The 16,655-nt window shown below is 40.5% G+C and overlaps 1 protein-coding gene and 1 non-coding gene across 2 annotated transcripts; both read right to left on the bottom strand.

The window, feature by feature from the left end:
* Positions 1–4,482: 4,482 nt before the first annotated feature.
* Positions 4,483–11,884, bottom strand: nop56 (NOP56 ribonucleoprotein homolog). Its single transcript, XM_088337978.1, has 12 exons — positions 11,762–11,884; positions 10,256–10,345; positions 10,062–10,176; positions 9,415–9,579; positions 9,044–9,242; positions 8,107–8,294; positions 7,408–7,559; positions 7,139–7,239; positions 6,717–6,865; positions 5,705–5,826; positions 5,424–5,540; positions 4,483–4,829 (listed from the first exon to the last, which is right to left on the bottom strand). Exons 1-12 carry the CDS (start codon positions 11,762–11,764, stop codon positions 4,611–4,613), a joined length of 1,620 nt encoding a protein of 539 aa, XP_088194104.1. The 5' UTR covers positions 11,765–11,884; the 3' UTR covers positions 4,483–4,610.
* Positions 5,604–5,668, bottom strand: LOC148363885 (small nucleolar RNA SNORD57). The gene has a single exon (XR_015850796.1). It is a non-coding gene; the product is annotated as a small nucleolar RNA SNORD57 (small nucleolar RNA).
* Positions 11,885–16,655: the final 4,771 nt, after the last annotated feature.

The following is a 16,655-nucleotide window of genomic DNA, read 5'->3' as shown; positions in this document are numbered from 1 at the left end:
ATATGGCTCTTTTGATGACGGCACCTGGCTCTCTGAAAATTTCTGAACGAAACAAATCAATCAATAATTTTGCTAATAATGTTACTTTAGCAAAATAAATAATAATAATAATAAAGTCAGAAAAAAACATGTCCAAAAAGAATAAATAAATACACACATTTTAATTTATATATATTTTCACCTGCAACTTTTCGTTCAGGCACGCAGCTAAGAGCCAATCTGTTCTCCGGTGAGCGGGGGGGTCCGCTACCCGGAAAGTCTAATTTTAATTTATAATTTACAACAATCTGCACAAGTAATTTTGAAGCAAAGAAGAAATATTTCCTTTCGTTTTTGGTTAGCTTTTTTTATGCAGGGTGAACCCTTCTAATCAAGATGACGAAAAGGAAAAGCGATGAAGATTACCGTACGTTTCAGCAGGAACGGACAGAGCAATTTGCCTTTATTGAGAGAGCAGGTTGTGCAGTGTGTCCTATATGCAATGATAACATTTCCTCGATGAAACGGTCAAATATAAAGAGACACTTCGACACACGCCATGCCACATTTTCAGCGAAATATCCAGTGGGAGACAACAGAAAGAAGGCCTGTCAAGAACTACTTTCCACAGTCCAGGCTAGTCAGCAGCAGCTCCGTGTATGGGCCAAACAAGGTGATTTTAACTCTGCTAGCTTTGCTGGTTCTTTAGCAATTGTGAGGAGCGGGAAGCCGTTTACAGGTGGCGATTATGCCAAATCATTCATGCTTTATGTGGCCAACGAGCTTTTTGACGACGTTAAGGATTAAGATAAAATAATCAAACGGATAAAAGATATGCCTCTTTCAGCAAGAACTGTGCTGTGATGTCGAATCAAGTGGAGATAAAAACAAGTGAATGACATAAATGCAGCGGAGTTTTTTTCCCTCGCTTTGGATGAATCAACAGATGTCAGTCATTTATCCCGGTTCAGTATTATTGCACGCTATGTTGACGGTGACTCGCTGCGTGAGGAAAGTCTTGCCGTTTTGCCACTAAAAGGGACAACGAGAGGAGAGAATTTATTCAAGTCTTTCATGGAGTTTGCAAATGAAAAGAATCTACCAATGGATAAACTTATTTCTGTGTGTACCGGTGGTGCTCCGTGCATGGTGGGGAAAAACAGGATTTGTAGCGCTGCTTCGTGAGCAGGAGAACAGACCCATCCTCAGCTTCCACCTTATTCTACATCAGGAGGCACTTGCTGTATTGACCATGTTTGGATCTACGTATGCATGCGAACAGTCGTTCTCACACCTAAAACACATCAAAACCAACCTGCGATCACGTTTAAAAGATGGAAGCCTAAACACCTGCATGAAGCTGAACCTCACCACCTATCAACCGGACTACAAAGCCATCAGCAAAACCATGCAACACCAAAAGTCGCATTAATAGTAAGTCAGAAGTACTTTTCTTATTAATAAATACCTTTAATTTTATTTTGAACAACATGTTATAACAGAGTCTTATTATAATATATATATTGTTGGTCTTCTTCGATTTAGATAAGAAATTGCTGACCTGAGGGCCTCAGACAGCGGTGAACAAGCAGAGCGGGCAAGTAAACATGGACGGATATGAATAAAACCTCAGCCTGCAGACCAGTTGATTGTTATAATTATAAATAATTGTTAGTTTTTGTTATTAACTTACAATGTTGTTCAAAATAAATTCTGTCTTATTATACTATAAACTCGTTGATTTTCCTCTTCCATTTAGCTGTTTTTGGTATTAAAATATACATATGGCTCTCCTAGGATTAGATTTTGAAATTTGGGTTTTTTTCGGCTCTTTCAGCAAAAAAGGTTCCCGACCCCTGCACTAAAGGATCCCAAGGCTTGCAGGAATGCTAAAGAAAAACAATGATAACCATGGAAACAAAGCTATTGTTTTAGAGGAAAAAAGAAGACGTGTTTCATTGCCCCTGCTAAGTAACCTAATCGACAAACAGAACTATTACTAAAAAGCCGGTGTAGCGCCTTCTATTGGTAAAATTAAATTAATCCACGGAAAAAACTGGATTTGGAAAAAAAGGCAAAAAAAAAACAAACTACTGATCGAGAAATGTCTTCATATACTAACCACTTTTGTGTTCTCTGGACATACCAACCCCTTTCATGTTTTATTCGACATACTTACGCCTTATGTGTTTTTTCGACATACTAACCACTTTCGTGTTTTTTCGACACACTAACCCCTTTCGTGTTTTTTCGACACACTAACCCCTTTCATGTTTTATTCGACAAACTAATCCCTTACGTTTTTTTTTCGACATACTAACCTCTTTTGTGTTTTTTAGTCATACTAACCCCTTTCCTGTCTTTTCGCCATACTAACCACTTTTGTGTTTTTTTGGACATATCATTAATTACCTACCTACCTACTTATTTAACAAACTACCTAAGTGCATGGTGCTACTGCTCATGCACATCATTAGTATTTAGTATTTTGTTTGTTGATAAACCACATGAAGGGTTAGTATGTCATATAAAACAAGAAAGGGGTCAGTATGTATAAAAAACTCAAGGGTATGTAAAAAACAATAGTGGTTAATATTTTTTTTTCGACATACTAACCCCTTACATTTTTTCGACATACTAACCCCTTACGTTTTTTTCGACATACTAACCCCTTTCGTGTTTTATCCGACATACTACCCACTTGTGTGTTTTTCGACATACTAACCCGTTTTGTGTTTTATCCAACATACTAACCACTTTTGTGTTTTTTACATACCTTTGTGTTTTTATACATACTCACCCCTTTCTTGTTTTATATGACATACTAACCCTTCATGTGGTTTATCAACAAACAAAATACTAACCCCTTATGTGTTTTTAAGTCATCCTAACCCCTTACGTGTCTTTTCGAAATACTAACCACTTTTGTTTTTAACATAGGCACCCCTAATGGCTTTTATTCGACATACTAACCTTTTTTTTGCCCATGTACTAACCCCTTTTGTGTTTTTTGACAAACTAACCCCATTTTTTTGACTTGCTGCTTTCATGTTTTTGAGAGATACTAACCACACCTTTCATGTTTTATTACTCATTATCCCCTTACGTATTTTTCGACATACTAACTTTATTTGTTTCGAGATACTAATAATCCCTTATGGTTTTTTCCACCTACTAGTTTCTCTTTGTAATCAACATACTGACCCAATTCGTTTTTGTTTTTTACATCTCGCTTTTTTTTCGACAGACTTACCCCTCACATGGTTTGTAGACATATACCACATGACTTTTTTTTTTTTTGACATAAATCACATTCATTTGTATGGCCCTTATTTGACATACTGACCACTTACGTTTTTTTTTTTTTAGTAATACTAATTTCCCCCCCCCCCCCCCCCCCCCCCCCCACACACACACATTTACCCCTTGTGTTTTTTTCTGTTAATGCATTGAGCTTTTAATTTCTGAGATCACCAAATCTCTCCAGCGCAGTGTGGGATGACGTTTTGTACATGTCCGCCATGGTGGCTGAAATCAGGCCACTGGAAAAATCAAACGCTGATGTCCTTACGAAAAGTCATGTATATTATCACTGCATTTGCTATAAGATGCCGTTTAGCATGAGTCCCTGCATGTTTATGGAGACGCATTAAGATAATGAGGTTTCACAAATGTTCACTATGCAATGAGAGATATGTTAGATCTATGTACTAATTAACCTCACATTTAAAGGCAAGAGATTTCAACCCATGAATTGGCACCAGGGAATATAAAATGCAGCAATATTGTCAGTTATTTGACATCAAGATCTTCCTGCTAGCATGGATTTTTATGCACTTTTCATGGCTTTATACCAACAGGCAATATCGCAAATGTAAACATTTTAAGCGAATAAAAAGGGTTTTAAATATCTAGTGTTTAACCTTGAGGAAGGGTGCAGTATTTGAAAACTTAAACCATGACATGGCAACAATATTTAAACGCAGTCATATACTTTATCAGGGTAGCACGGCAGCGCAGTGGTTAGCGCTTGTGCGGCACAGTTCATGTCATGGGAACCTGTTGTGGGTTCAAATCCAGCTCCAGACTTCCTGTGCGGAGTTTGTATGTTCTCCCCGTGCTTGCGTGGGTTTCCTCCCACATTCCAAAAACATGCATTTCAGGTGAATTGGCCGGTCTAAATTGTCCCTAGGTGTGAATGAGCGAGCGAGTTGTCTGTCCCCATGTGCCCTGCGATTGGCTGGCAACCAGTTCTGGGTGTCCCCTGCCCACTGCCTGGAGATGGCTGGGATGGGCTCCAGCCCCCCGCAACCCTAATGAGGATAAGCGGTACGGCTAATGAGATATACTTTATCTTTGGGGTTTGTTCTGTTCTTAATAGGCCAGATAAAAGGCAACAAAAAAGCATTTGAGCTCTGAACTCTGGCATTATCTAGACATCCTTACTAAAGAAAATATTCAACCAGTAAGACATCTTGTCCCGCGGACAAAAACAAAAGGAAGATCTTTAAAATGATAAATTTATTTACATAAGTACATGATCGTAGATGGAAGGCACAGGTAACATGTCTCTAGGGTGAAACAAAATAAACGCCTATACACAAAAGTACATCCTTATTCAGGGGAATCTATTACGCCATTTTCTTTTTTTTCTTCTTCTCAGTCACAGGTGTTTCTGGCACATCCTCGTCCGCTTCGACAGTTTCAGACTTGCGTTTCTTTTTCTTTTTGGACGGAGTGTCTCCTCCTGCGTTCTCTGCAGCCTGCGTTTCTTCAGCAGACACTTCCTGCTCCTCAGCCGCACGTTTCTTTTTCTTTTTTCCGCTGGGTGTTTCAGGCTCTCCATTTACCTTGGAAGAACACAGTCGACTTAAAAAATGCTTGATGAAAAGCAAGTATTCTGGGAGCACAGCAAAAGACAAGGGAAACTTGAGAGTCATCAACATGACCCAGAAAATAAACTAAGGTTTTCAAGTGATTTTAGCGTTTCCAGGTACAGTTTCAGCTCTGAACCAAGAGTTTGAAAAAAGCCTTTCCAGGGTTCCCAGCTAAGGATTTCCCTATCAGGGTTTCGTCTCTACTAGTTTTGTACGCTTTCTAGGATTTATGCTCAAAACTAGTATTTAAAAGTGCTTTGAGTGTTATCAGCCGAGGTATTCCAATTAAGGGGTTAGCCTTGAAACTAAGCTTGTAAAGCGTTTGTAGCGTTTCCACTCAAAACTAGGATTTGGTAAACATGTCTAGGGTTTCTAACTTGAAACTAGTCTTAAAGCACTTCCTAATATTGCCAGATATGGTTTTGGTTTATTCTGGGGGCCTTGTTTTGCTCAGTCCAGAGGCTACTGCATGTACAACTAAGATCTATAAGCATAACCTTGTACACATTTTCACGTTTATTCAAGTAGTATTTTAAATCTGTAATCTTATCATGAGCTGGCATTTACCTCAGAGTCACCATTTGCATCTCCATTCTCAAGACGTGCTTGCTTCCTTTCACGTTTTTTGCGTTTCCTCTCCTGCTTTTCTAGCTTCCGCTTCATCTCGGCAGCGACATCAGACGCCTAAAAGAGATGACAAGTAAAAACCATGCGGGTCCAATCTTGACAGGTCTTCAAACCTGGGTCACATCAGGCTCATTAAATCAGTTTAGACCATCAGATGATCAGGAAGAATTTGGTCATCATTCGCATTAACCAACCGGACACTGAAAATTTCAGTAGCTCACCTCTATCACTGCTTCTTTCATGACATCGACGTTCTTGCGCGGCAGGTCGCCCGTCTCGTAGAAAGAAAGGCGCTCTTCCACTTGTCCGCGCAGTTTATCACCAAAGACGCTGGAGGGCAATTCTAAAAACAACAAAGAGACAAAACTTTATGATACAAGGCATTTTGAGACTTAATGCACAGCTGCAGTCGGGAACGCTCAGGAAATAATTTCTCAACATCAACCTGAAGGTTGAATGCTGTTGACGAAAAATAAAAGCATCACAGCAAAGCCAGAAGATGCATTGTCCCCTCCAAAAGTACATGCTCACATTTTTTTATCCATTCAAAAAAATTCCATCAACTTTCGCTATTTGTTCAGAAGGCAGAACATTCAGACGTTTTACTCTAAAGGTGTGATTACTATTTCGATGCTAAAGTACAGTAAACCACCAGGATTTGGCATCCTCACTTAATATTTCTGGTCTCTTGTTAATGTGATGGAAAACTTTTGTTTATATGACTGCGCGAGTCAAATGCCCGTCTACCGTCACTAGACACAATAACTCCATATAACAAATGTTAAGCTAATGATGCTAAAGGAAGACGCAAGCAGATAACCGAGAAATCAAAGAGCATCATCAAATGTAATGGAGGCACACGCATCGTTACCCATGCCAAATAACCCATCTGGACTGTCAATTTGTTGTAATTACTCGTTAAGTTTTTCAATGTTACACACATAATACACCATTTGTAAATACACAATTTTGTGACTAATATTTAAAATGCAGCTTATTTTTGGAACAGGGGTTCTGAACGCACCTATTACCACAGGTTTCCATACCCTCCCCAAACGAAAATTTCATTTTACAATTCCCACCATGGGACGGATTTATGTCATTTCCATGGAGTCCACTCAAAGAGGACCACAAACCCAAACACTTAGCATTGCCAATATGTCCAGACTCTTCAAGCTCTCATCTTTTGGAGGGGATTGTAGCAGCACCAAGACCAACATCTTGAACTCTCACCAGAGAAGCAGTCAATGCGTGATGCGATGGTGCACTTGTTGGCCAAGTATCTGGAAATGCGGCCTTTGTTCTTAGCGGCGGCGCGGCCAATGAAGGTCGAGTGGAAGATGAGGCCGTACTTAGGGGTGTTGCCACGAGTCTTCAGGGCCCTGTGCAAGACCACAACTGATTTTCATGTTTAGGACCCAATATGGACATTTTGACTAGGACCTTAGTGAGGTCCTGAGTTCTGTGACTGGATTGCACATCATTAGTATCAACTACCTCAGTGCTGTGTGTGATTGCTCAGACATTGGGATTCAATGGGTGGCAGCGGGGATCACTCCCGAGAAGACAAGTTTACCCGGGTCACCCTGCTCTGCCCCAGCCCTGCCATCACAGCAATCACAGCTCTCCCCAGCAGGGAGGGGGCGCCCCAATACCTGAACAGGGCCTTCTCTGCTCCCAGGATCTGGACGGTTGAGGCAGGGTATTTGGCCAAGTTGGTCAGACTGCCGGCATGGGAGATCAGACGGGCGCCCACCTGAAAGTGGGAAGAAAAAATTGAATACTCTGGAAAAGTTGTATTGGAGTAAGGACTAGAGCAGTTGAACCATCAGCACCAAAGGTTTCTCTTCACGGCTAATCAGTGGATTATTGGTAGAACATTGGTCTCATTGATCTAACCAAAAGCAAAGAACTCTCCACTTACCACTTCTCCAATCAAAGCTGCCAAGTTAGGAGCCACTTGGCTCATTTTGGAGCGCAAGTACTCCTGCAGCCCCAGGCGATACTCCGCCAGAGACACCACACGGTTGGAGAACCGTTCGATGTTGATCAAGTCGATGGGAGAGATATCCATTCCTGCGCAACAATACCCATGCATATTGACCATTAAATTATTTTTCAATCAGAGGAAAAAAGTACCAAAACGAGGACATTTTAAAACATAATTTTGCTCATTTTCAGGATACCAAGCAGAAACTCCTTACATTGATCGTTATTCTTGCTATACAAGAAAGGCACGTCTCAGCAACAGACATTTTACAAATATATTTTTCTATGTATCACACATTTTGTTTTTGGATGTTTTACTCGAAGTCAACTTGAATATATTCTACCATCCCTTTCCATTCAATAAATATGAGAAGTGGAAGTTGGTTCTAGACTTGGGTTGGAATTTACATCAGGGTGGGAGGGTGGTCGGACCAGTCTAGAACCAGGGTACTTAACTATGAACTTATCGCGCCACCCAGCACTTTACAATTGATTCTCCCGTGAGGATCCGCAGCGAGAAAGAGCCTCGGCTAGCGGTTTGAGAAAAATTCTCTACCCCCATTGTTTACCGCCAGAGACACTCGTCAGAAGCGGGCGTTGAAGGGGTGCCATTCAGAAAGAATATCCTACAAACCCATGGAGGAGCGCGAGGCGTCCAGGATAGCTTGTGCCTTGGCGTTATCCATTACAATCTCCTCCAGGCTGGCCACGCTCTCGTCCGTCAACTCTTTGCGGTTGCCGATCAGTTGCGCCAGGCGGCAGTATAGCGAATTCTCCGGCACGATCCGCACCAGCTCAGGGAAGTGGTAGCCGTACCATTCGCTGAGGATGACAGTTTGGTAGTTAATGACCATAAAGTGACGACAGTTGCCAAACATTGCCAAAACAGAGTGCTCTTAAGGCACAGTTTCTCCAAGGCAGAACAGTGACCCAACACTGGCACAATTTGATTAGACACAAATATTTCTATCACAATTTGTTGAAACGCGACAAGCATGTTCGTACAACAAGAGGGCACTCGACCACTATGTTTATCAAAGGCAAAATGTAGGGGACCGCTGGTCTAGATATTACCACAGCCATACCCACTACTTTTAGTTTTCACACTCATGAAAAATGGCCTCAAATGTTCAGGTTCAGAAAAAGGCTGTCAGCACAATAAATCAGTGGATTGACAGATATGAAAACATCATCACACTTGAGGGCAATAACGCAATGACACACGAATATTCACCACCTATTTACCGTCATTTTTTGTTATTAACTTTAACCTTTGCTGAAGAGCCCTCCATACCCTCCACTTTTTGTTGTGTAGCATGAAAATCGGAAAAGAGCCTTTTCTTCAAATACAGTCCAAACGTTAACCGAAATACCAAGAAAAAAAGAATATCGAGCGTGTCTACACAATGCACATACATCATGAAAAAGTTTACGGTAGCTGCAAAGATGACAAGCAAAGAGATGTCGGCCACGGGTAAAAAGGTGCCAAATACGTTTAAAGGCTAGTTCTAATCTTCCAAAAATTTGAGGTGCAGAACTACAAGTAGTTAATGCATTTAATTATAGCTCACCGGACACGCATAGAGAAGGTGTTTATGTCTTTGTCGAGCTGATCCAACAGCGCGATGGACTGGATGATCATATTATCAGCCCGGTTGACGTTAAACTTGACCTTGGCCCTGGAGTAACTGTGGCCCAAACCCAATTGGGCTTTGGAGGCCGCCAGAGCTGTCAGACCCTTAACAAGCAAGTGGAAGTGAATGCGAATCCCTAAAAAGAAGCAAACCAAAAACTTAGACCGAGTCATCGTGAACACTGTAGGATCGTGTGACCTTGCGACTGTTCAGATTTTCAGTATGAACCTTCATGAGGGTCAGGGTCACAATGTGTCGCATCACAAACAGAACGTGCTAGGTTCCAACAAATGACAAAAAATGCAAACCTCTTGTTAATTCAGCCACAATGCCACCAGTCTGGATGGAAAATCCAAATTCTTCTTGTAGGGCAGCACCAATTTTGGCATCACCCACTCCCAGGGTGGCTTTCTTCTTTACTGAATGAGGAAGGTTCGTCTCGAGGAACAACTTTAGGTCAGCGTGAACCACACCTAAAAAAAAAGTTATCCTTTAAACTAACATGCAGAATTTATTTTACCGGACATTCCACCGCATACAGTATTTTCTGCTATATAAAAGCGCACTTTTAAATACTTCTAAAAAAAAAATCAAGCCATTACTGCTATAATTTACCAAGTTATTACCATGTTAGTTATTGGAAATAGGGTTAAAAAGACTCCAGCAAACCCTCATTTTTTTTCAAATTAGAAAATCACAATGACCCAACACTAATGAGTCATTTTCATAACAGGTCCGTGGGCACCTCAGCTTCCTCAGGGGTCACTATGTTGGGGACCCGTGGGCTAGGTGATACCACAGACAGTACTTTTAGTTTTAACACGAAAAAATGGCCTCAAATGTTCAGGTTCAGAAAAAAAGGCTGTCAGCACAATAAATCAGTGGATTGACAGATATGAGAACATCATCACACTTGACAATAAAGCAATGACATGAATAATCAGCACCTATTTACCTTCTGAAATGGCATTTATGTTCTCCAAGGCAGCTTGTGCTGATTTGAAGGGGAAGAAGGCAGCCAGGCTCACCATGCTGTGGAATTTGGCCAGACTCAACACACACTGCTCCACCTGAAACACACCAAATGACGGTGAATTTTACAAGTGGGCGCCAAGCAGCCAGCAATGATGAATCTGCAAGGGTTCCCACCTGGGGCAGCATCATGCCGATCTCCTCCACTTCCTTGACAGCAAACAACGCATACCCAGCCGCATGCTCGAACAACACGTGCAACGGCGCCTGCAAGAATGCAATAATCATGTGGTCAATAAATACAACTTGGGCCATTTTGGGGTCAAGGAATGCACCAAAATTTGCATTGTTTTAACTGAAATAGGACTTCTATTAGATTGATGCGGTGTGGTTGCCACATTAAATGCAATGTCCGCTTTCAATGAGCAACTCGTCTGTGCATGACACGGCTGCATATTTTTCTATTTGTGCACAAATAAGAGAATCAAGGACGCAGCCAAAACGGGTGCTTTGACCGCTACGACAATTTCTCAAGAATATGTGGGTGTGTGTTCCTTAATTGTTGCATTGTAGATTACCAGATCACCATTCATCTCCCCGACTAAAATACATGATTATAAATGGGATCTGGATTAAAATCAACTTAGTGTGAGCAGTATTATAGAGTTTATAACATCCAAATAAAATTCATCTCGTCTTCAAAATGCAAAACCACCCCTCATGAGTTACCTGTTTTTGTTTTAATATCGGTAACTTCAGAATGGCCACTTGTTTGTGAAACAATATGCGATGTTGAGTACCTAACGTCACAGAAACTGTATTAGTCAGTTACTGAGCATGCACAGCGTGTATCTTTAAGTGTGTAAAAGTTTACAAGAAAGCGACATATCAGCCAACCTCCTGTCCAAAATGTCGTCTCATCAGTGACCGCATTAAAAACAACACAATATGTATACTTTATTTGCATTTTTCAAGTATCAATTTCGGTCAAGCGTCATTTGGTGCAGCCTCGTTGATATGTCTGGTTAATCTAGGTATTTATTGTACCAACATGTTTGTTCGTGTTACCCAAGTGTCAGAGAATGGGCTTAACGTTTTAAGTGAGTTGCAAGCTTGTAGTAATGCTGAAGCACCCTGTCGAATTAATATGATCAATATGGTAATTGCCACATACTATATTAGCTTAATTACCAAGCGTACAAATTTAGAATCTGGTGATGGGGGTGTCATTAAAGGTGGAAACCTCAGTGTATTACTGTAGGAAATTAAATAGTTACATTTTTTAAGCAAAAAATTATATATTTTTTTAGTACGTCGCGCGTACCACGTGTTAACCACCGCACCACGTGTGCAGAAATGCTCTCGAGCGAGGCAGCTAGCATGCTTAAGTTTGAAATAACCATTTCCAACTTACAAAACGCCACGAAGTTTTAAATATATTATATTATTGACATAACTACGACGAAATACTATAAGTAGCTTCGCTTGTTGTTGAAAGCGACGTGACGCAGAACAAGTGTTAGCCGAAAAGGAAGCTAACAGGGTAACTTAGTAGGCCTTCGACAGGAGTAGAAAAGGAAGATCGTTCTGTTGGTTAATACCTAAAATTGCTCCGTGTCAACACATGCAAGATTAAGAATATAGTGGCGGAAGTATTGTTTTTATATGAAGTTCAATTCTTACCATGATGAATTATTATCGGCGACACACAACACAATTCGTGTGCGCACCCTATGATTACTCTCCGGAAAATGACCGAGGAGTCACATTTCCAGCCGACATCGAGCCGAAATACCGCGAGATCACTGCAGAACGTCGCGAGACTTTGTGAAGAAAAAAAACACAACAATTAATTGCAAAATATGTTTAGATTAGTATTATATTTCTCAAATTCAGCGTTAAAATAATGGCCCCAACACAGAATTACAAACCGTCATGTTGAAAAACTTATCTCAGAAATTATTTTCCATTTGTTATCGTTTTTGTTTGTTTGGTAAACAGGTTTTTAACAAGTAATTGTTTTTAAATCCGTCAAGATTCTATTTATTTTTCTTTTCATGTAAACAACAGAAATGTATCTCAAAAGTTCACTTTTGGTGAATGAAAATATTTTAGTTAATCATTCTGGACATTTTTCCCGATATATTAATCCCTTACTTGTTTAATTCGACATACTAACATAAAACTGACCCCTTACATGCTTTTTCGACAGATTAACCCTTTTCATGTTTTCTTCGATACACTAACCCCTTTTGCGTTTTTAGACAAACTAACGCCTTACGTGTTACTTCGACACACTAACCCCTTTTGAGTTTTTTTACACATACCTTTCATGTTTTTCGACATGCAAACCCCTTGCGTTTTTTTACATATAACCACTTTCATTTTTTTTTCCAAATATCAACCTCTTTTGTGTGTTTTTTTTAGACATGCTAACTAACCCCTTCTGTGTTTTTCAGACAGACTAACCCTTTTCGTGTTTTATTCAAGAAACTGACCCCTTACATGGTATTTGGACATACTAACAACTTTCATGTTTTTTCGACATACTAACCCCTTTTTCGTGTTTTTTAAACATACTAACGCCTTACATGTTTTTAAAAATATTAACCCCTTTCATGTTTTAGTACACGTACCAACCCCTTTCGTGTTTTTTTTCGAAAAACAAACCCCCTGCGTTTTTTCCGACATATAACCACTTTCATTTATGTCTCCACATATCAACCTCTTTTGTGTTATTTTAGACATGCTAACTAATAACTCCTTCCGTGTTTTTCCGACATACTAACCCTTTTCGTGTTTTATTCGAGAAACTTACCCCTTACATTTTATTTGGACATACTAACAACTTTTATGTTTTTTCGACATATTAGTACACATGCTAACGCCTTTTGTGTTTTTCGGGTTTCTTAGACATATACCGCTTTTGAGTTTTTTTCGACATAATCAAGTCACATTCATTTGTATAGCCCTTGTTAGACATACTAACCCATTACGTGTTTTTATCTTTTAGTAATACTGAAGGCTTGTCCGTGTTACATGTCGAAGTGTCCTTGGGTAAGACACTGAACCCCTAATACCCCCAATAAGCAGGTTAGCGTCTTACATGGCTGCAATACAAGGCCGCTATTGGGAAATGTGAAGCACACTGTAAAGCGCTTTGTCAAGTCATTGACTTGAAAAGCGCTATACAAATGCAGATCATTTCATTTCATGTTGATAACAGGATTCTGATGGAGGACAGCAGGCAATGTTTTGAGAACAAGGCCTTGATGACGTAGAAACGCTCGGTTTTGTTTTGGTCAATTCCAGACGTCGCGACGCTCTTCTCCGAGGTGGTGGAGCCCGGGGGTCTTCATTGGCGCGCCCATGGGAGGAGTCGACGCGCCATTGTGTGGGGAGAGGATGGCCAATGAGAGAAAAAGCTAGGGGACTTCAGAAAAGGCTCCCCAGAGACTCAGACAACACTAATTCGACTAATTCGGCCATTTTCAATGGAGTACACTAAGTTAAATTGCTAGTGATATTAAATCTGCCCCGTGTGAAAATGTTGGCTTTTCTTATTCATGTTTTCCTTCAAGAAACGAGCACGTATTGTTGGGTGAATGTAGGGTGTGTTTGGTTAATGGAGTCCGATAACTAATTCTGACAATTTGGTAAACGATACATTTTAATATTTAATTCCTAACAATACTAACCCCGTTTGTATTTTTCTCAGTTAATGCATCAAGCTTTTTAATTTCATAAATGACAAAGGTCCCTTCAGGGCTGTGAGGGGTGACGTTTTGTACATGTCCGCCAGGGCGGCTGAAATCATGCAATCACATCACCGGAAAAATCAAGTACTGAAGTTTTTGCAAAATCCAATCTTTTCATGCATAAGTTCAGTGCATTTGCTATGAAATGCTGTTTTGAAAGAAAGGTGCCCGTGTGTTTATGGAAACGTTTTGTTCAGATATTGAGGTTTCACAAATGCAAAAAAAAAATAAAAAAAAATAAAAAAAAGCACCTAAGTGAAAGTTTTCCTCCTATGTTCCGGTCCGGAGCCTTCGCTCTGAAAACGCTGGTCTAGTAGTGATCCCAAGAGCCAAGAAGAAATCCGCAGGTTCAAGAGTGTTCTCCATTCGGGCCCCGGTGCTGTGGAATGCTCTTCCTCCTGAGATTCGATCTGCAACCTCAGTGGAACTGTTAAAATCTAGGCTTAAAACACACTTCCATTCTATAGCATATGAATAACCTAAATTTTATGTAAATAACATCTGTGTATTATTTGTTATTGCAACATCCATTGCAGCCTGGTCATCCTGGAAGGGGGAATACCTCTTGCGTCTAAATTTCGACTTTTCGGGCACTTTTTATACCACCTTTGATAGCCCGAACGAGATACAAAGAGACCCGGGATCTCCGTGGTCGGCCACCCCACTTACGAAGCGACGGAGATGGCGTAGGGACCGAAAACAGAAGCGGGGTTGTCGTTCGGGGAAGTGTGTGAAGCTAAAGGAGCTACATCGGCGAAATGGCAGAGAAAGACACGAAGATGTGCCTAATTTCAACATTATTTCTTCATCAATCTTGCCGGTCAACCGACGCCTGAGATTCAACGCGCCCGAACGGCGACATCTTGTGACGATCTCTACAAATACTTCAGCTAAGTTAAACGATTCAGCATAGCTAAAATTTGGGCTTTTAAATATTAGATCGCTTGCTCCTAAAGCTTTACTTGTTGATAATGTTATTCGTGATTACAAACTTAACTTGATTGGTCTATGTGAAACTTGGTTGAGACCAGATGAGTTTTTACCGTTAAATGAGGCTTCTCCTCAAGACTACGTGAGCAGTCATGTAGCATGCTCTTTAAAGAAGGGTGGCGGTGTTGCGCTAATTTCTGAAAAAATACTCAAAGTTACTCCTCGTACCTCTAATAATAATGCGGTCCTCCCTATTGTCAATTTATGTAGTAACTATTTATCGCGCACCAGTGCCATACACAGCTTTCTTAGACGAATTCGCTGAACTTTTGTCTGAACTAGTAACCTATGCAGACAAAATTATAATTATTGGGGACTTTAACATTCATATAAACTCCCCACTCAGTTCACTTACTCTTGCGTTTCGATATCTAATTGATGCATTTGGTTTTAATCAACTGGTTGATTTGCCAACTCATAAAGATGGAAACACGCTAGACTTGGTTCTGACTCGAGGAGTTTCAACCTCAAACATGACTACAGTTATCTCGGATCATTATTTAGTTACATTTGAGGTGCTAAATAAATGTAGTATTAAAAAAGCTGAAGGATTTAGCGGGCGCAATATAAGCACTGGCACAGTTTCTGAGCTCTCTGATCTTCTTTCAGGAGCAGTTGCGTCGTTTCCTTTATATAAAGGCTCTATCAACTCACTCATGAATGAGTTTAATTCTAACCTGGCCAGTGTCCTGGATTCAGTAGCGCCCATACGGCTTAAATCACGTCCTAAAAGACGCACGCCTTGGTTTACTGATGAAACTAGATCGCTTAAACAAGAATGCAGGAAATCTGGAAGAAAATGGCGCGCTACCAAGCTTGAGGTTTTCCGTCGAACCTGGTGTGACAGCTTGTTAAAGTATAAAGCAGCCCTTGCCTCTGCAAAATCAGCCTACTTTTTGAAGGTGATTGCGTCACAAAAGAATAACCCCAAAATCTTTTTCGACACTGTAGCATCGCTAACAGGGCAACAGATTATCCCAGATAGTTCTACCCATTCAGCCCATGACTTTATGGTCTTCTTTAATAAGAAGATTCAATGCATACGGGAAGAAATTTCTAAAGGCAGTGTTTAATACATCACATATTAAAGGTCTGAAATCTATAGATGCACGACATGGTGGCTGTCCAGGGAATTTGTCACTCGATAATCTTAAACAGGTGGTGAATACGGCCAAACCGCTTCTGGGTTCGCTTATTAAAGGTCTTTTTGGGGTCCTTGGACCTTCAGTTCTAAATATTATAAACATATCACTCTCCTCAGATGTAGTTCCAGTGTAATTATAGACCTGTGTCAAACCCACCGTTTCTTTCTAAAGTACTTGAAAAAGTAGTGGCACAGCAGCTGAATGATTTTATATACGAGAACCATCTTTTTGAATCAATGCAATCAGGATTCAGGGCTAACCACTCTACTGAGACAGCTCTGATTAAGGTAACCAATGATCTTCTACTGGCAATGGACTCTGGCGCTTATTCACTGTTGCTGCTGCTTGACCTTAGTGCTGCTTTTGACACTGTCGACCATAATCTCTCACTAGAACGGTTGGAAAAATGGATTGGTCTCTCAGGAACCGTCCTCTCATGGTTCAGATCCTACCTCTCAGATAGGACGCACTGTGTTAAATATGGTGAAATGACATCTGAGCCCTTTAGTGTTACCTGTGGTGTTCCGCAGGGTTCAGTTCTTGGCCCCCTTCTTTTCAGCATTTACATGCTTCCATTAGGTGATATTATTCGCACGTATAATATCAGTTTCCATTGCTACGCAGATGACACTCAACTATATCTTCCGTTGGAGGAATCTGCCACACTAAACTGTGCAAATTTGG

Source organism: Urocampus carinirostris, chromosome 6 (genome assembly GCF_059441175.1).
Source record: "Urocampus carinirostris isolate Australia breed hairy pipefish chromosome 6, RoL_Ucar_1.0, whole genome shotgun sequence".
Lineage (NCBI taxonomy): Eukaryota > Metazoa > Chordata > Actinopteri > Syngnathiformes > Syngnathidae > Urocampus > Urocampus carinirostris.
This window is presented reverse-complemented; position numbering and strand designations above follow the sequence as displayed.

What these genes read in the sequence shown, in the direction of transcription:
- nop56 (XM_088337978.1), bottom strand. An exon ending in TGAAAGAAGCAGTGATAGAG is followed by an intron (nt 5,541 to 5,704) that starts GTGAGCTACTGA and finishes CATCTCTTTTAG; the next exon opens with GCGTCTGATGTCGCTGCCGA. An exon ending in ATGCAAATGGTGACTCTGAG is followed by an intron (nt 4,830 to 5,423) that starts GTAAATGCCAGC and finishes TGTTCTTCCAAG; the next exon opens with GTAAATGGAGAGCCTGAAAC.